Source organism: Lonchura striata, chromosome 1 (genome assembly GCF_046129695.1).
Source record: "Lonchura striata isolate bLonStr1 chromosome 1, bLonStr1.mat, whole genome shotgun sequence".
In the NCBI taxonomy this organism is placed as follows: domain Eukaryota; kingdom Metazoa; phylum Chordata; class Aves; order Passeriformes; family Estrildidae; genus Lonchura; species Lonchura striata.
The window spans coordinates 69,153,581-69,170,285 of record NC_134603.1 but is presented as its reverse complement, the minus strand read 5'-3'; the positions used below and the strand labels follow the sequence as shown (position 1 = coordinate 69,170,285).

Sequence of the window (16,705 nt, the reverse complement as noted above, 5' to 3'; positions counted from 1 at the left end):
ACCTGGCCTGAAGGGAGAGAAAGTAAGCTTATTAGTTCTTAAGATAATACCTTGTCACAGAAATTTTGGCAAATTGTCTAACTTGGAAACACTGGACAAAATCTCCATCTTTATCCTAAAGTTTTTGAAACGGAAGAGCCTATTTCAGGATTTCAAGTTGTCCCAAGACAAGAGGTATAACAGACAATAAGAGTATTTAACTGAAAATGAAATGTAGAGCAGTCAAATAAGTGCCAGCAATTACACCAGACCACAGGATCAAAAAGCATTTAAATTCTTGATATAAGTAGAGGAACCACATACAAAATAATTAGATCTGTGATACATCACAAGAAGGAAGAATTAATTATGGTAGGAGAACGGATGGATTGCTCCCTTATTACAACAGGCCAGGCTTTTAAATGACAGAGGGCTTGATCATTAGGTTAAATGCCAAATTAACAAACGGAATAAGTATGAAGAAAAATGCATAAATCTAGTTAGCTTAGATGTCTCAGCAATTCTTCAAAGTTGTGTTTTGGTATGGACAATACCCACAGGAAACAAAACCACAAACAGCACCCTGTGTCAGAATTCTTACTTCCATTAAACCCTAATTTTTTTTCCAGTCCTCCTCCTCATCTCATCTAACAGAATAGGAAAAAGAACAATCAATTTTCTTGCTGTTTGTACTATGAATCCACTTGTCAGCTGTGAAAGGGAAAGACCAAAAGGAGAACAGATTCTTTTTGTCCAGTCAGTTAAAACAAAAGTAAACTAAGATGGCAAGCTTTTTTGCATGTCAGAGCCAGGTCGAGACTAAGGAAAACAGATCCCACTGGTTTTAATGCTGTTGTCATGACTAAAAATACTGGCTCTAAATGCAGTATATGATATCATGAGATTATATTCAATATTCTTCCCTGTCATGTGTGTAATTAAAGCCAGTGAAATAGCTCAGTGTCTAAGGTGGCCGCAGATACAACATGCTTAATGACTACTAGGCTGCAGGAGGTTTACCTTGAATAAATTACAACTGCCATTTAAATTCTGAAAAATGGTTGTGTGTTTTTCAAAAGAAGTACTTAATATAAAAATCATAATAAAAATATTTTCTATAGGTAAACAGTGAACTAGAAGGAATATGCTCACCCTCTTTCCCCCACCCTCTTGTGTTGTTAACACCCATGACATGCATCTTCAGGATTGCACCTGACTGCACCTTTCTGAGCCTTCCCAGAAGCAAACTCATACCTCATGAGACTGTAAGGATTTCCTTTTGCTACCACTTGAGTTACCCTCAGAACTTTTCCATCTTCAAGAACAAATTGCTCTTTTGGTGGGTCCTATTGCTTGTATTAACAAGCAAATTCAATTCTCCACCTAAATTACAGGAAGAAGGGTCCAAGGTGTGAAGACCTCTTTTCCTACCAGTCTGTGGCAGTGCCAGTCCATGCCAGTTTTTGTTCCTGATTATCACCTCATTGCACATGATTGTCATTTATAATTCCAGTAATTGGCTTGATTTTTTTTTTTTGTTTGATTGTTTCCCAGATGTAAGTGCATACTAATGTTTTAAATTCTTCTCAGTGAATGTGGAACCAGATTTTAATGGACTTTGGTATGGTTATAAGACAAAATGTGGCACTGGATCAAAAGTCAGTGGAAACTTGTCTTTAAACAGAGAATCAGTGTATGTTTGCAAACATGCAAAATGACAGAAATCAAGCTAAAATCAGTTACTTGTATGTTTATATTCTTCATACATTTGTGCTTCTGCTTTATAATTTGCCTGTTATTCATTGATACTGTCTTCCAGGCATCATGTTTGTATGTTCTTAGTACAGTACTTACTAAATAAATAGTGCTTTTATTTTGCTCTGGAGTTGAATGTCCGCAAGTTGAGAAAACAAGTGAAGTGAAAAGGATTTATAGACTATGGGGCTTAGATTGGAGTGCTAAAATTGAGACATTTAAGTGAATCAGTTACTGGTCAGAGAGGTAGCCCACCCTCCAGCACCATCCTTGAAGGCCAACTATGCCACCACCTCGTTCCTTTGTGAGCAAGGAAGAAACTGTAGAGTGACATCAAAACTTCAGCATAAATGCAGCGCACATGCCGCTACCATGCAGATTGCACAACTCTACCAACACATACGAATAAGGAACACCCTGCAATTTAACCTGGGGAGCTTTAAATGGGATTACTTTGCAAATACTGTGTACGAATTTCTACTTGCACTTATTTCTTAGGGCATTAGTTTTCTATACAAAAGAGCAGCTAGTTGGCTGAACCATGGGGAAGTTGATCCTTATTCTTAATTCTTGCCAGGCACAAACATGGGACACAAAAAGCAAAAGCAAAACTTCTCATCATCTCAAACTCATCTTCTAATATCCACTTGCATTTTTAAACTTTCTCCTGTGCTATGATGTGGAGTACAGAAGAGTACTTCTCTTCTGCCTTTTATAAAAGGTATATTTGTTTTTCTAGAAATATACCCACCAAGATTGTTTGTGAGTAACAAGAGGTGGCTAAACCAGATAACCACAGAGTAAGTTGAGCATTTATGGAACAAATATGTATGACCATAGCTATGAATACTTTGTGTTTACAATATACACTTCAATGCCACTGGGTAAGATCTTTGTCAGGTATTTTCAATATTAGCCCCATATGCTACTTCACTATACTGGTCTTTCTCTGACTATTTTCCATGCCGTTGAATTTTCTTCCTTCCTTCCTGCCTCTCAATCCCTCCCCCTCCACCTTCTTTATCCACACTGATATTTTACAGTACCTGCAAAAGTTGTGACTGTGGGATACTGCCATTTGTTTGCTGGCACCAGGCAACCATTTGTTCGGGAAAGAAATTCTAGACACAAAAAGAAGACAATTGGAAGTCACATTATATTTAAACACTTAGAGAACTTGTGACATTTTCTTCCAGTCATCATTTTTTTTTTTTTTTGACTGTGACTATTAAATCAATTTGGAGACCCCTGACACAGAAAGTAATACTAGGGCTTTTCAAGTGCAGTTCTTCCCTTCCTTCTGCTCACCAGATGCCCATGCAGACAGATTGTGGGTTTTTAAAATATCTGATATGCAGCATTTCCTAAATGCATCTTCCTCTCATTTCCTCTTCTACTGAGGACTTTTGGGGATCTCTAACAGCCTCTATTTTCTTGGGAAGATTAGGATGAATGGTCCTGCAAGTTGAGTATGCAGTGACTCCTTGCTTATTGCACCAATCACTTGATTTCAGATTTATTCCTCCACTTCCCCTTTCATCTGCTATGTTTTAAAATTCCTGTATAATTTGGTACACTGAATTTACTATACACAGCAATGACAGGAAATCATTCTTGAAGTTTTTAAACATTATTTGAAGCATGGAGGCATCCAAAAATGCCTGAAATAAAACAATGACTGATTATAACAAGATGAATCACAACAAAAACATTTCCAGTTTAGAACATTTGTCACTTTTCAGGCAATATAAATTTCAGTCTTTAGGGCATAAAGAGAAGGGCTGAAGAGGGATCACCCTTCTGCCAGGTAAGTTGCACAATGAGTTATGAAAGCTAACATTTACCAGCCTCTCTTGAGTAGAAACAGTGCCATATGGCAACAGCTAATGCAACGGATAGGGAGCCTTCGCATTCATACGCCACAAGAATGATTTATTCTGTGATTGCAGGAGCCTGGGACTGAATGCCAAGCATTCTGGGTTTTACTCCCATGCTTTGTTATTAATTAAAATATACCACATGAAACTAATGCGCTAGCTCCTATGATACCAAAACTTCTGTACAACGCTCAGATGCTCATAGGCTATCAGATGGTGAGATCAACAGAAGTGAAAAACTAGGAACATTCCTTGTACAGAAACGTTTCACAGACTAAGTCAAGGCACAGACTCAGAAATAAGCACCAGCAGATGACAAATGTACATGCAAGCACACATGTGAGGATGCAGCAACTGTGCACTTGCATCTATGAGGAAAGGAATGAATCTACCACCCGCAGTTTCTTCAGCAATGAGTTTAAACACGACCTCGTGTATCTTTTTTCCTTCTCGCAACACAGATGCCTGACTGACCCAAAATCTGTTCTTACCTAATCACATCTGGATTACCCTTCCTCAACTATCTCAATGGGTCACACCAGCTGACATTGGTTCATGAAAACAGTCTGCTCCAACATAATTCTTTGGATAAAATGTGAAAAAGTCATCCTCAGATAAGCAGTTACACTGTAACCAGCTTAAAATTACAACATTCAAAGGATCTTAAAAATCCAGGAATAGCTATGGCATGCAGTACTTTTCAAGCATGGGTATAACGAGGATATAGAGAGGGCAAGCTACTGTGATCAGTAAAGAAGGCAGAGCACATCAGTAAAGCACAGCCATAGGTGAAACAATGTTCGACATATGTAACGATAAACTGGAAATTCCATGTATGGAGTAAGTCCCTTAGGGGGTACCCAGATGGGTTTGGTGTTTTATTAATTATTATGGTTAGAAATTAAAAGGTTTGGATACTGCTTGTTATGTGATGAATTTGCTTTGAATCGAGTAACTTTGACAATAATGAGTAAATTTCGCTTCTGGTTGTTTTTCTTGAACTTAGGAAAATTTCCCTGTCTTGGTCACTCTCCAATGTAACTACAGACATTTTGAAACAAGAATATTTAGTAAGTTAAAAACACTTGAGATTTTTTAGGCTAGAAGGAAAGTACAAGGAATTTAAACATTGGTTAAAATTTCTTTGGAAAGAATTCCGTTACTTGTTTACCTATTTTTTTAATAATAAATGATGAAGACATCACAGTGCCCAGCAATGTTATTGCAATCCACCCCTCTGTGGTATAAATAACTAAATAATGAGACTCACCATGGGATTTTTGAAAAATTCATATTTTGCGTAATTCTTCCTGAACAAAAATTTACTTTCACTTCCCATTGTGGATTCAACTTGAACTATGAGCTCATGATCTTCCAAGCACCTCTCTGTGGAAAAAGAACATGGTGTTAGTACACAGCCAGCCAGCAGGAGTGAGACCAACTAAGAACAGAAGTCGAAACAACCCAGTGTAATTCTATTATCTTTCAAGAAATTAGCAATTCTAACATATTGCCATGAGGCAGTACTTTACTTTGTAATGTATTACAAAGTTTAACATTATATGACAGTGTTCTTCAAGGAATTCCTGTATCAGGGCTTCATAAGCACAGACTTTAGAAAAAGCAGTAAATTTCTTTTATGTGCAGTAGCTACAATAATACAGACAAACCTCTTCTTTTGGCAGTGATTGTGTGCTGTGGAACTGGCAAGGTGGACAGGTTTAAGTGTGGGGGGGGGAAGTTACATAAAGGCCACTGTTAGGTCTTGAACTATCACAGAAATACAGTGTTGTTGTATTTGATCACACTCTATAAAACCAGTCCATTTCAAGGTGAACTTCAGGCCTTTATTGTACATGCTAGACAATGGTGTTTATTATGAAAGAGGTCACAGGATCTACTTTACAGGAATACTGACAGAGACAAATGTTTTGTACACATGACAGGGCAATTTTCTGCTCTAGATTTGGTTACAAGGTAACTACCCATAACCACCACTTCTCTGGTCAAAAGAATGGCACATCAAAGCATGAACAGATAGCTTAACAAACCCAATTCACTGAAAGCAGCAACTCGAAAGAAGGCAACTGGCTAAGGGTGCATTACTTAATGAACTCATTATCTTGACAAGAACTTTCTCAGAAAATATTTAGGTATTTTTCAAAAGTTTTAACTAGTCAGTGCTTTCATGCCGTATGTAATACAAAATTTAAAAATTAGGTCAAACAAAATGTAACTTTTGCAAAACATTAAGCAAAATGCCTGTGACTTGCTGATCAAAGACGTTTGGAAAGTCCCTTCCCCACTTTGTGCCACCCAAGTTCTCTTGGGGTGTTTTCAGGATAGAAAGCAAGCAGTCATTGGCATCTCAAAGAGAGCAAGCTCTGGAATATCGCTTGAATTACTGAACTCACAGATAATGTGGTGTTCTTTGATTGAAGATTTAACTTATGACTGAATGATCCCATGATCTTTTTCTCCTGCACTTAGGCTGTCAGTCGTCACCAGCTCATTGATGACTTCAGCATTTACTGTGCATTTGTGATGTCCAGCCTTGCTCTAGATTGTGTTTTCAAAGGGGTTAACATTGAAAAACCTCCATAGTGGGATTGCTCTCAAAAAGCTGTTTCTTAGTGCATCAGGTGTAACATCACTTGGAAGGGGTAGTTCTCTGACTAATGTGCACAACAATACTGCTACAGGGTTGCTGTTAATAAATTACATGTGGCACCACCTCAGCATTCATCACCTAAACCTACATCTTTCTAGGGGCTTTGCAGATAAAGCTTCAGGTATTGCTGATCTGGTGCTACTATCATGGTTTTTAAGCAACTAGTGAAGTCAAATCTCCTCCACATTGGGATGAAGACTGTGGGCCTATGCGGGTGAAAGGCTTTTTTTTAAATTATGCTTCCTCCAAAAAACATTTAATTACATTGGTATGAAGCTTCATTGCAGTATGAACCCTGAAAGATCCCATGCCCTGTTACAGTCTAGTTCTGCCACCACCCAAAGTTGTGGTCTTCACTTTCCTAACACATTAAAAATTGCTTGTAAGGGACAAACTCTACTCTGTTCTGAGAAAATTAAATATAGATGAACATTTGTAAATTTATTTTGTATTTCAGTGTTTAGTTTGTGTAAATATACTTAGTGCGTGTTTCTTAGATGCTTTAGACAACTGACCTAGATGTATTCTGTTACTACATCGAGACCTGAGATTCAGGACCTGAGTATCAGCTGGTGATACTCCAGCTGATTTAATATTTTCATTTTGATGGCCAAAGCCATCTTGGAGAAAATGTGCAGCATTTCATAGCATGTGCATGTAAGAAAAGGATGCTAGTCCTGTTCAGTTTGCTATCACTTCATAGAAGTTGTACACTTGGGAAGTAATTTGCATTCAGTTGGTACAAATGGGATGAACTTGACACACGAGCAACTCAGCCTCAGCCCTGCTTTGAGCTTCCTGCTACAAAAAATAGAAGCACAGATGTCAGCCTGTTCAGTTCAATAGGTCAGTCTGTCTTCAAGTGGCATTGCTGCTGAAGTGACCAGAAATGTGTCCTTTCAGTTTATCTGATAGGCTCCACTCAGTCTCCTCTACACACTTCCTGGAACAGACTTTTCCCCCACCCCACCCAAGTTAATCTTCGTTATTATCAGAACTTCTACTGAACTATAGCAGTGATACAAGGTGGGAAAAGGAGCTGGATTCCATCATAAACAATTCACAGGCATAGCCCAAAATTCCCAGAGAATCACCACGTGGACCCCTGTATCAAAGAGCCTACCCTGATTTTGCACTTAAGCAAGTGCTATGTTTAACTATTCCACTTTTAATTCACTCATATTAAAGGAAATCAATGCATGTTAGCAAAAAATTCTAGGTACAAAACTGCAGGAATGATTTCTTCTAACCCTCACATATTTCAGAACCCTACTACATTCTCTCCTGCTTCAATTTTATTTAGTAAGGTGTACAGTTAATTCTAGAACTCGAAAAATGAAGTGTGTGAGTAGGGAGGGATTCTTTCAGTGTCCAGGCACATACAATCATGTGAATGTCTTCACCATTATTTTTGTTTATGTCCAATACATAGATCTCTGTCCTAAATTGATGATAGTTCAGTATGGAATAGAACATAGGGGGAATACCACATTTTATAAACAGGTTAGGTATACTTATAGTAGCAAATGAAATAATGGGACCAATTCAACTTTCATAGACTGCTTAAATATTGACTACAATGTGTTTTAGATATTAGTGGTATGGTGCAGCAGGAACCACTTTCAAATGTCAAATCAAGAAAGTCTTATGGCAAATTGTCACACCACTGCCTCCAGTGAGAACACAAATGTTTTGTGCAGTCAAATAGCTGTTTAAAGTTATGTGTAAGCACATATTTTATTTGGAGTATACTTGGATATGTGTGTGAAGTGAACAGTGAGGTGGAGGTTCCTTACAAAGTGGGATGTTGAAGACCAACACAATGATAAATATGCAGCTGGCTTCAAAAATTTGATCTTGCCCTCAGTCTGTCCAATGGTAAAACAATGAATTGGTTCTGCAAACCAAGCTCTTTTGTAAAGTACTATTAGGCAAAATACAGGGAGAAAAAAAAACAGAGTTCACTAAATGAGGGTGGACTTCAAGACTACTACCTAGAGCATTAAGTCAGTAAGGATGTAATGTACAAGAAATAATATCTTCTAGAAACACACAATTCTGACTGCTCTTTAACCATATTTCTCTTCACGCTATGTATTTATTCACCATTGTTTCATACTTATACTAGCAATCTTATATCTCGAGAAACAAATATGGACCATCAGATGCCTGATGATAACTTCAACCAGGCTGCAGACAGATTACTACCTTGATCTGACAGTCTCTGAAAACAGGAAATCATGTAAGCTACAGAGGAGCTAGAAATAATAAAAAATTCAAATTTCAACCAAAACTGGTGGAAGCATGAAAGTTGGTATTTAAACTTTATTGAATATGTATACTTAAGACCCCAAATTCAATTAACTGGATGATGTTGTCTCCTGTTAAATTAACTAATTCATTCCCTTTTCTGTCCTCATCCTTTCAAATATGTGAAATCTGTATAATTACATTTTTAAAAATTCTTTAAATATTTTTTGTCTGTTGGCTTTACACTCCCAAAGGCTGCATTACTTCTCACACTGATCTACTGTGTGGCCTACAGGGAACAGTGCTGGGGTCGTCCCTGTGGAACCAAGTTTGGTGGCTGCTGGAGCCCCAACCTGCACACTCTGCTTCTCTGGGGCCCGCTTTGTGCTTCAGTGTGAGACAGAGGTCCAAGGCAGGCAGGTCCCCATGTATATAAATGCAGCCCGATAAGTATCTTGCTCTTTTCCCATCATTGTTAATTACCAAGTTATTTGTGTGTAAACAGAAGCTTTTGATTTCCTAATCAGCCTCCTGCCCGATTCATTCAGAGATGTCACACACCAGAGTTTGACAGCACAATTAGTCACCATGGAAGCTATTGTGATGTCACAAACACTGAATTGTGGCATCATTGAATGAATCTGGCAGAAGAAGGATGTTGGTTACAAAGGAGAAGGCTTCTGTTTACACAATACCTTGGTAATCAGCAATGATGGGAAAAAGAATATAGAAAAAGAGAGCCTGGTAGTTTAATGAGCATTGATAAAACTGAAAATTTGTAGAGGTTTTTAGAAGTGCATGTGGTGTATTAAGCTACGGAGATAAAGATTCTGTAATTTATACCTTAATTCTTCGCCTCATTCTATGTCCTCAGAATTGAAAGTGTATCACAGACACAGACCAGTGAGTGTTTCATGTTAATTTTTTCATCTATTTCTACATTAGGAGTGATAATAAAACCACTAACTAATCAGGATATGCTACGTGTTTGGGTTTTTTTAAGTGTTAGTCTGCAGAGCACTGAATTTATTAGTGTTTAACAGTATTGGTTTAGGGCATCACATTTCCAGCAAATAATTTCCTTTTTTCATTCGTAAGGGTTCTGAATTACATTTTTAGACATAAAATCCCCTCTGTTTGATACAGATAGCATTCACAATTCCAGTGCTGGCGATTGCAGCTTATGATTTGCCTTCCTGTGTTTTCGAGAAAAAACATTCCTCATGAAGTATATCGACTAATACTCCAAATGCTACACTTTTTAAAGCGTTATTATATGCCATGAAGAATTATAGATAGCATTATCTGAGTGATACACTGTTGCAAGCTGCACAGCAGAACCCTGTAACTAATCAGTGCCACAAAATAACAGGAAAAGCAAGACTGAATAACATGAGATCCTTTCAGGTACTGTAATTAAACCAATTCACGGTGTTATTTAATTCCCCACGGTTCTTCCTCTTGCTGCCTTCTTGAAACTGTAACCATGACACCTTGATTTCAATCAGGTGGAGGAGCTGCTGCCTGGAGAGCAGATACCACCGCTGGTCCAGAAATTGCCCATGGATTTGCGGGTGGTGCCACCATTTTTTCCCTGCCTGAAGTCAAGTTTAGCTAACCCCCTCCCCCACCTCAGCACGTCTAGCTTTCATAAGCATTACTGTAGGTATGTAAGGCTGAGTCTGTTCACCCAGGTCTCCCAGCTGGTGATGAGCTGAGCTGTTTCATAGGACCGTACTCTAAGGATCAAGCTTAATTTGCCTAAGCTGTTTATTTGCAATAGCTTCAGACACAGCAAGGTAGCAACAGAGCGCTAGCGTGAAGATTAGACAATTCTTCTTTTTTTTAATAACAAAAAAAAAAAAAAAACAGAGGATGGGAAATAAAGGAAGGACTTTAAATGGCTTAAATGTAATCAAATTGTAATACACAGAAAGCATGTATGTGACTTCAGCTAATTGTACAAATAAAAGCAGTAGAAAAGAAAACGTTCCATCTGGAAGCACATTTATATGAATTACACATGTTTTATGTTCCCAGGTAACCATGCCACCCCTTTGACCATTCCCTACCTAATCCTAGGTGAGGGTGATGCTCCACTAGAGTCCAGCTGTTATCATCCACACAATGACTTTTGTAAACGAGCAGCTGACAGAGGTCCCTGGCTGTCATGTCTGCTAGAATCTCGACCACTTTGCTTGTTCCATCTTCACTAAAGACTTTTACATCCTGCAACATAAAGGGTACACTTACAGATCAACAGCTCTGAACATAGGCAAACCACACAGCTACTGTAGAAAAGGATCATCCTCTTGGTGTGAGGGTTCCAAGCACCTTGGCAGCCAGGACAAATGAAATGGATGACTCACTTTATAACACTTTCTCTGGATGCCCCCTAGACCTATTTCCCCTCCCCCCTCCCCAACACCTCCCTGCACTAAACAAAGATTCAGCAGGGTTAATATGACCACGTACACAGGAAAAGTGAGAGAGCAGGTTCTGTATAAAGCTGTGTAAGGTAAGCAACCATGAAACAATGTCGAGAGAGTACTTTGGCAACAGTGGGCAAGAGAAATCACATCCAGTCAAACACACACAATTTTCATTGCGATCCCAGATCCCATCAGAGGCCTCTGAACATTCACAGAGGAGCAGGCCAGGACCCCAAAGATTAAAAATGGCTCTCCTGTTCGCCGCTAACTTTTGCTTGTTTCACGTTAGGAAGTCCCACTTGCAGTTTGCCGGCAAATCAAATACCTAGCACATTTCTCTCCCTGCCCTTACTTCTCTTTTGATCCTAGCTTGGAAGTAGTTTGAAACCAAATATGCATACACTGTACATCCTAAATATCAATGGGGATGGGAGAACAAGTCAAGAACCTTCTCCCCCACCTCCTGAATCATACAGATGCTTTCCTCTTTGCATTGTTCTGCTCAAGCAAGAGACACTTCCTGCAAAATTATTTCTCCGGGCAAATGTGCAGGTCCCATATTTAAATCAACTCCGTGTTTAAAAAGCTCCGCATCCTAGCGAGAGAAGGAGAGTCTAACAAAAACCTAGAGGGTAATTCGATATGGAAAATCTTACCTCAACGGCACGTAAAAGGCAGCAGTCGGAAGAACAAGATGGCATTTTAAATGGGGATTGCCTCTTGAGAGTTAGTTCTCTGCCTCCGCCGACCCTCTGCAGCCTGGGGCTGGGCGCCTGGGGTGCCGGCGGCGTGAGGGGCGGCCGTACCCTACCTGTCACGTAGCCCCTGCTATGGGGACTGTTTCTGGGGAGGGAAACAACTCTGCCAGAGCTCCACTCAAAGGGTTACACGCAATCTTTGCGGTAGTGAATCAAACCACACTGTGCAGACCAATCCTAGCCCTCCCTCCGACTGATGTAATCATTTCCCACACACTATCAGACTTCCAAATTATTCCCGCCTCCCCCACCTCCCCCCCTCCCAACAAAGAAAAAAAAGGAATTACAAAGGAAATGTGTTTTTTTTTATGACGACCTCGGGGCGCTTGAGACCCCTGGGGCGGCGGCGGGGCGGGGCGTGGGGAGCCCGGCACGCGTGTTCGGCTGCCCCGGCGCCGGTGCCGGTCCCGCCCGCAGCCCGGCCTGCCCGCGCTGATGTCATCGCCCGCAACTTGGGCACTTGAACTTCTCCGCCGCTCCGCGCCCGGCCCGGCTCCGCTCCGGGCCCCGGCGGTGCCACCGCGCCGGGGCAGAGCGAGAACGGCCGGCGCCGCCCCCAGCCCCCGCTCCCGGTGCCCCGGCTACGCGCAAATTCGAGCCCAGTGAGGGAGGAGTTAAAGCCTCATCCAGCCTAAGTGACTCAAACCCGCGCGTTCAGGAAACGGCTTCATCTGACAGCAGGGATGAGCCAGCTCTTTCAGAAGTGGGCTCCGGAAAGGAGAGGAGGGGGAATCCCGGTTGCTCTGGGGAAGGCATGCGTGCTGTGCAATGTTACAGCTGCACTCCTGCCAGTGCTCAGCCAAGCCAGAGGCATCCTCATGCACGCAGGAATTTGCTGGGCGTGGGGGTGCCCCCGTTTTCTGTCCTGCGGGCAAGTCTCTGTTGTGTCGCTAGCGCCGTGTCGCAGCAGAGCTCCGCATCACACCCGCAGCGGTCCCGGCCCGCTCCGCCACTCGGCAGCGCGCCCGTGGGACAGGGGGACACGAGTGGATGGATGCCCGAGACACCCCGCAGGCATCGCACCGGAGTGTGCGAGTGGGGAGCGCAGCTCTCGTGTTCTCTCACTCCCAGGGTGGGCAAACACACCGAAAAGCCAGTATGCAACAAGACAGAAAGTAGCTATTTTGTTTGTTTTAGTGGGGAATGGCAGGGACTAACACCCGCTTGATTTTTTTTTTCCTTCTACTTTTTGTTAGTATAGCCATAGATTGGACCGAAAAGTTGGCGGTGAAAGAATTCCTTTCTACTTTCAGATTACTCTGTGCACGTAACTGCACTTTCTGTATTGAAACTAAACTATTTTGGATGGATATCCTGCCTCGGGAACCAACCTGGTGACATCATTCATTCATTAGTCACGAGAAGCACAGCCCTCTGCTCCCTGCCTCAGCTTTCACAGGAGAGCCCGAATCAGGAATATATGCTACAGCAATCGCCACTTTCGCAACACCTGGAGGACAAACCCCGCCTCTTTTCCTTTCCTGCTGGGAACAAAGCAGTGATACAGACAGCACCTGATCACTGTCTGTGCCAAGTCCCAAAAGAAAGGCAAAGCTGTTTTACTTGAGGGTGCCTCTCCACCCGTGCAGGTGGAAAAGCGAGAGATGTAAGACAACCACCACACTTTTCTCTGCTCCCAAGCATTGAAAACCTTATTGCCATGTGGCCACTGGAAGAAAGCTGCAGCTGTCTTTTATGCTCATTCATGCTGTGCTCTCTCAGTATGAAGTAAAGGGGTCAGGGGTATGTGTCCCACCCTCCCCCTCCTTGCCCAGAGTCTGAGCTGATGCTGATGCCGATGCCAGCCCCCCCTGAAGTACCACAGCATTTCAAACTACTGGATACCCAACACTGCAGTTTGGTGTACTACTACTGTAATTCCATATTCCCTCCTCCAGAGAGCCAGGCCCTGGAGACAGCACCCACTATCCCCACACCACAGCCACTACGGGCATTGGGTTACAAACATGGATATGTTCATTCATGGGACCAGTGAGCCCTTGGGGTGTTAACAGGGCCCTTAAGGCCCAGGGACTGGAGTGCAATGGGTGGGCAGCATGGACGCAGTGATGAGCAAGTTAACTTCACTGACTATTAATGGTGCTGTGTATGCCATCAAGGACAGTGCAAGGCCATGTATCACCACTGACATCACAGGTATAAAACACTGCATCAGGAGGGGATGTAATGGCCTAAGCTGAACCCTGCCCCAGGGGACAGGAGAGAAGCAGAAATGAGACGAAACACTGTGCCTCTGCAGAGGCAAGAGTGCAACAGTCCCTTAAGTGGCTTACATGGAAGGTAAGGGGATTTTGTGCCCCCACACAATGCTGCAGAGTTATGAAGTATAACCACAAATACTAAACCAGCTTGACAAAGCTTCACCTCCAACTTTCTGACAGCTTCTGTGACAAAAGACACAGATAACAGTATTCCTGCATCACAGAAGGGACTGAATTTAAAATCAGTTGGTCAAATCGAAGTCTCTCACTTTTCCTTTTTCTCTCTTTCTTTTTTCCTAAGGAAGCACCTCCCACTTTAAGGGCTCCCTATTCAAACTTCATCCAGCAGAAACACTGTTTCATTTCCAAAATTAATTTAGGGCTTATTATCTACAAAGGAAAACAAAGCAAGATTCACTAGAATAAAATACCCTAATAATGAAAACACTTAGCCTGATGAGAGGTTCAAAAAGTTAGTCTGACACTTTTGCACTGCATCCCTCTGAGAAATGCAGTGAAATGCAACAGCAGACTGCCTGCAACAGTGATTTACAAAAGGCCCTAATTACGTCAGCAGCACAAGGCACCTTCTATTCAAAATTAAGGTTAAGAATGCTAAGCCAACCAGAGCACTATATTGGCTGAACATTCAGTGCTTTACAGCGCAAAGGAGCAGATAACAGACTGCACCATTGTTCTGGGAAGAAGTCTTCCCCCAAGCTTTTCTTTTCTTTTCTTTTTTCTAAAGACAAAAAGACTTTAAAAATTAAAAATTTAAAAGAACATTAATATTCATCACTTCAGAAGTTTCATATAATGGGCTGCATATCTTGAGTATCTTCATGGCTGTTTCATCTTCCAGCCTCAGTTCCTCAACCTCCCTCGGTATTTTGTGTGTATCAAGTAATGCAAATATTTTAGGAATGTGAAGGGAAAAAACTAAAACAACAATAAAAACCAGAAAAACCAAACAGTTATGTGATGGTCACATAATTTCTTCTCCACTTCTTATGCTATTTTTTTCCTTTTTCTTCAAAACAAAACCTATGACTATACGCAATGATCACATAAATTCACTCTTTTACATGATGTTATGCTAAAAATCTTCAGTGGGAAACATATTTACATTTATATTCTACCACCTGAAATTAAACAGTGTAATTTATATCAGTGCAGACCAACCCACGTTATCCTGGGTTATGACTCCAAACATAAGAAGGAAGCACCAGTTATCAGAAGGCCCTCTGACTGAAATCTATTAGATCAAAGGTGTCAGTATACTAGTTCTTTTAGAGTTTCCCTTTATAAGAGATGTAGATCAGAGACTTCACAGAAAGCTATTAAAGTACACTGAAAAATCATTACTAAGAGCTACACAAACAGAAAATCAGTCCAGCAAGTTTTGACTTCCATCCCCCAATTTCACTCATCAGTACTGGTCAGACATGATAATCATACAATCAGTGAGGTAAATAGAAGGAAAATGGAACTGAAATGTATGCATGTACCTTGTGCAACCAGAGGCAGCTATTCACTGTAGAAGGCACCTATGTACCAGGCAGTACTTGCTGTTTTCACTGGAACCCTGTTTTGATGAGATCTTTTTTCTAAAAGCTTTTTATAATCAAAGCTTATCAGCTCACAAGAGCAGAGTCAGAGTCACTGGAGGAATGAGGAAGCTTTCAATTAGGATCGGTCAACTCAAAGCTGCTGAAGGCTTGAGCTCAGCCTGCAGGCTACCCTTGAACAGCTATTTGCCTGGTTGAAAAAAGCAACAAATAAAGGAAGATTTTGCTTCCTAAAGTTACAAACCTTTGAAAAAGAAAGGCCTCCAAGCATAGTCTGTGCACACATGACAGGCAAGCAACTCAGTCAACCACATCTACATGCTGCAGCACCAGCCAGTCCCCCTTTGCTTGCCCAGTGGCATTAAGGCAGCTTTATAAGACATGGAAAATTCAACTGCTGCAATGAAATAAATATATAGGTCAACCCTATGGCTCTTTTTTCCTTCTCTGTTGCACTGCTCCTGCAGGAAAATAGCCCTTCAGACAAACAGCAGTGGTAACAGCAATACATCGTGGATAAAATCACTTATACACAAGGCATCAGATAGTATTTTCTTATAAAAGAAAAAAACCTGTAAGGTATTTGATCATAGCTTCCCCCCCCCCCCACACACACATATACACATAAAACCCTTGGAAATGCTGAGGTTAAGGTTCTCATAGCAACATTAACTCTCTCCTCTGGCATACACTATATTTAGGTACACATTTAAAAGCCTATGAACAACAAATGAGAACAACTGTTGTACGATCGAGATCTTAGTCTATGACTTTTATATTCAGAACAATAACCTCAAAACAAAATCCCACAAACCCCTGCTTTAGTTGGCCGTGTTTCAAAATGCTCATTCTGTCCCCCTTCACTGGGCTACTGAATTTTAAACCCATTTCCAAAGGTCAGAGGAATAACCTGACCTGAAGGGGAATTATAATATCATCTTATGCTCAGTGCTCATCAAAACCAATACTGAAGTCATAAACTCCATGAGGGTTGTACCAGCAAGAGAGGTTTTGAGAATCATAGAGATGGGCAGGCAGGATTAGTGCTAGGTTCAGGTCAGCATTGGTATTTGGAGAGTTAGCTTTTCTGAAGCCATCATGTATGAACATCCAGTCACATATGCACCCAGTAATTTTGGAGAGTTACATTCCTTGTGAAAGTAAGGAAGAGAGATGGAGCAGCTTAACATCTA

The 16,705-nt window shown here is 41.2% G+C and overlaps 1 protein-coding gene across 3 annotated transcripts in view; it reads right to left on the bottom strand.

Moving 5' to 3' along the window:
- GRB10 (growth factor receptor bound protein 10) overlaps positions 1-16,705 on the bottom strand; it is a 144,131-nt gene that overhangs the window by 13,393 nt on the left and 114,033 nt on the right. For all 3 annotated transcript variants that reach the window (XM_021546879.3, XM_021546881.3, XM_021546880.3), the window contains exons 6-8: positions 10,605-10,761; positions 4,882-4,997; positions 2,781-2,855 (exon numbers count right to left, since the gene is read on the bottom strand). In XM_021546879.3, coding sequence (XP_021402554.1) covers positions 2,781-2,855; positions 4,882-4,997; positions 10,605-10,761 — 348 coding nt within the window. The remainder of the gene's footprint in view (positions 1-2,780; positions 2,856-4,881; positions 4,998-10,604; positions 10,762-16,705) is intronic.